Source organism: Penaeus vannamei, chromosome 21 (assembly GCF_042767895.1).
Source record: "Penaeus vannamei isolate JL-2024 chromosome 21, ASM4276789v1, whole genome shotgun sequence".
Lineage (NCBI taxonomy): Eukaryota > Metazoa > Arthropoda > Malacostraca > Decapoda > Penaeidae > Penaeus > Penaeus vannamei.
The window spans coordinates 9,905,413-9,907,912 of NC_091569.1; the positions used below are offsets into that span (position 1 = coordinate 9,905,413).

Genomic DNA, 2,500 nt, shown 5'->3' on the forward strand with positions numbered 1-2,500 from the left:
CTCTCCCCCTTCTCCCTCTCTCGCTTTATCCCTCTCCCTCCCTCTCCCGCTTCTCCCTCTCTCTCTCTATCTCTCTCCCGCTTCTCTCTCTCTCTCTATCTCTCTCCCGCTTCTCTCTATCTCTCTCTCTATCTCTCTCCCTCCCTCGTCCCCCTTCTCTCTCTCTTTATTTCTCTCCCTTCTCTCTCTCTTACTCTTTATCTCTCTCCTATCCTCGTCCCCTTTCTCTCTCTCTCTCTTTATCCCTCTCCCTCCCTCTCCCGCTTCTATCTCTCTTTTTATCTCTCTCCCTCCCTCTCCCCCTTCTCTCTCGCTTTATCTCTCCCCCTTCTCTCTCTTTATCTCTCTCCCTTCCTCTCCCCCTTTTCTTTCCTTCCCTCTCCCCCTTCTCTCTCTCGCTTTATCTCTCTCCCTCCCTCTCCCTCTTCTCTCCACTATGAAGGAGACCGCGATGGCGATCCATGACAGATCATCGGCTCAACGCATGACAGGAACGGGGAACACATCAGTCTGTCACGCGGCCCATGTATGTGTGTCACGTCGATGCAACAGCCCGGTTAATATGAACCAATAACCCCGATGTTACGCCACGATCTACGGCCTCTCTCGCACGCCCATTAGAGGGTCCTCTCGGGCGTGCAAGTGTACATATTCAAGCATTCGTCTGTCTCTGTCTGTCTGTCTGTCTGTCTGTTTCTCTCTGTCTGTCTGTCTCTCTCTCTCTCCCTCCTTCCCATTTTTCTCCAAATCCCTCTCTTTCTCACCCTCCCCCCCTCTCTCTCCTTCCCATTTTCTCCAAATTCTTCTCTTTCTCACCCTCCCTCTCTCTCTCCTTCCCATTTTCTCCAAATTCCTCTCTTTCTCACCCTCCCTCTCTCTCTCATTCCCATTCTTCTCCAAACATTCTCTTCTTCACCCTCTCCCTCTCTCTCTCCTTCCCATTCTTCTCCAAACATTCTCTTCTTCACCCTCTCCCTCTCTCTCTCCTTCCCATTCTTCTCCAAATATTCTCTCTCAACCTCCCTCTGTCTCTCCTTCCCATTTATCTCCAAAATCCTCTCTTTCACACCCTCCCTCTCTCTCTCCTTCCCATTCTTCTCCAAACATTCTCTTTCTCTCTATCCCCCGCTTCCTCTCCCCTCAGAATGGCGCCCTGGCAGACCCTCCCACTCGCAATGGCGGCTTTCTGGACGATCTCCGCGGCCACGACCTTAGACACGCTGCTGGGGGTCGACCTTGGCGCCTCTGCAGCTGTTGAAGGATGGGCGGGAGGCGGAGGAGGCGTAGCAGGAGGAGGAGGCACCAACGGCACCGGCGTCGGGAGATCGCGAGTCAAGAGACAGCTGATTGACTTCCCGGACGACGCTGTGATGGAGTTCATCTTCAAGCTGGTGGTTCCCTACTGGACTTACGGGTCGGCGAGTGAGTATAGTGCGCTGAGGGTGTTTTTTTCTTTCTTACTTTCTTTTTTTCATGTCACTTATTTCTCCTGACGGGTTTGCCCCTTGGCTACCCGTATGTGGGGTTGAGGGTCGGTGCGTGGGATGGTTTTAGTATGGTGATGATGGGAATGATGGTTGTAGTGATACTGATGGTGAGGTGATGATGATGATGGTGATAACGGTGATTGTTTTTGTTATTACTATCATTGTTTCTATTATCGTTATCATTGTTTCTATTATCATCATTGTGATTATTATCATAATCATTATTGCTATTACCATTATTATTATTATTATTATCAGTGTAGTAGTAGAATCATTATTAGTACTATTCTAATAAATGTTATCATTATCAGCCTATTATGATCATTGGCAGTCATCTGTTATGCTCACTGAATCAATGCAGTTCGTGTGAGACTGCCAGCTCTTTCAGTAAAAGCTAAACTCAAAACTACCTTTTCTCGCGTGGTAGACCGTCGTGAGTGTGTCCAATACGAATATAAAGCAAATAAAAAAATACAATGAATGAAATACGCAGCAACTCAGTATAATCTAAATCCCATTTCTCCCCAATGTCCCGGATGTCTCAGTAACCTAAAAGAGCTAAAAAAAAAAAAAAAAAAATGCATAGTTCACCCACGAGGTCTTGGCAAGACAAAAGAAGATAAACAAGGCAAAATATATGAACTAATAATCACAAAATGTATATACCAATAATTATAATAAATAGTAAAATCAATCACGCCCTTCCAAACCAAAAAGACCCGAAGACAAAAAATAATAATAATAAAATAAATAAATGAATAAATAAATAAATAATAAAAACTACAAAGTAGACAATACCCCCCAAAACTCTCACTCCCGAAGCCTTACTCCAGCCACTAACCCCCCCTTTCCCCTCCCTCCCCCCCCAGAGACCTCCGGAGACTACCGCTTCGAGCTGACGTACGAACTGCCCAACCAGCTCCTCCGCCGCCGACGCAAGCGCAGTCTGGTGGACGAGAGGGCGTCTGTCTACGCTCTGCTGGGGGACTCGCTCTCCAAGTAAGGCAATTTTA

The 2,500-nt window shown here is 47.1% G+C and overlaps 1 protein-coding gene across 1 annotated transcript in view; it reads left to right on the top strand.

Moving 5' to 3' along the window:
• The window catches only part of LOC113827893 (uncharacterized), a 12,264-nt gene that overhangs the window by 6,279 nt on the left and 3,485 nt on the right, over window positions 1-2,500 (top strand). The window contains exons 2-3 of the mRNA XM_070136293.1: window positions 1,145-1,422; window positions 2,357-2,486. Coding sequence (XP_069992394.1) covers window positions 1,146-1,422; window positions 2,357-2,486 — 407 coding nt within the window. The 5' untranslated portion in view covers window position 1,145. The remainder of the gene's footprint in view (window positions 1-1,144; window positions 1,423-2,356; window positions 2,487-2,500) is intronic.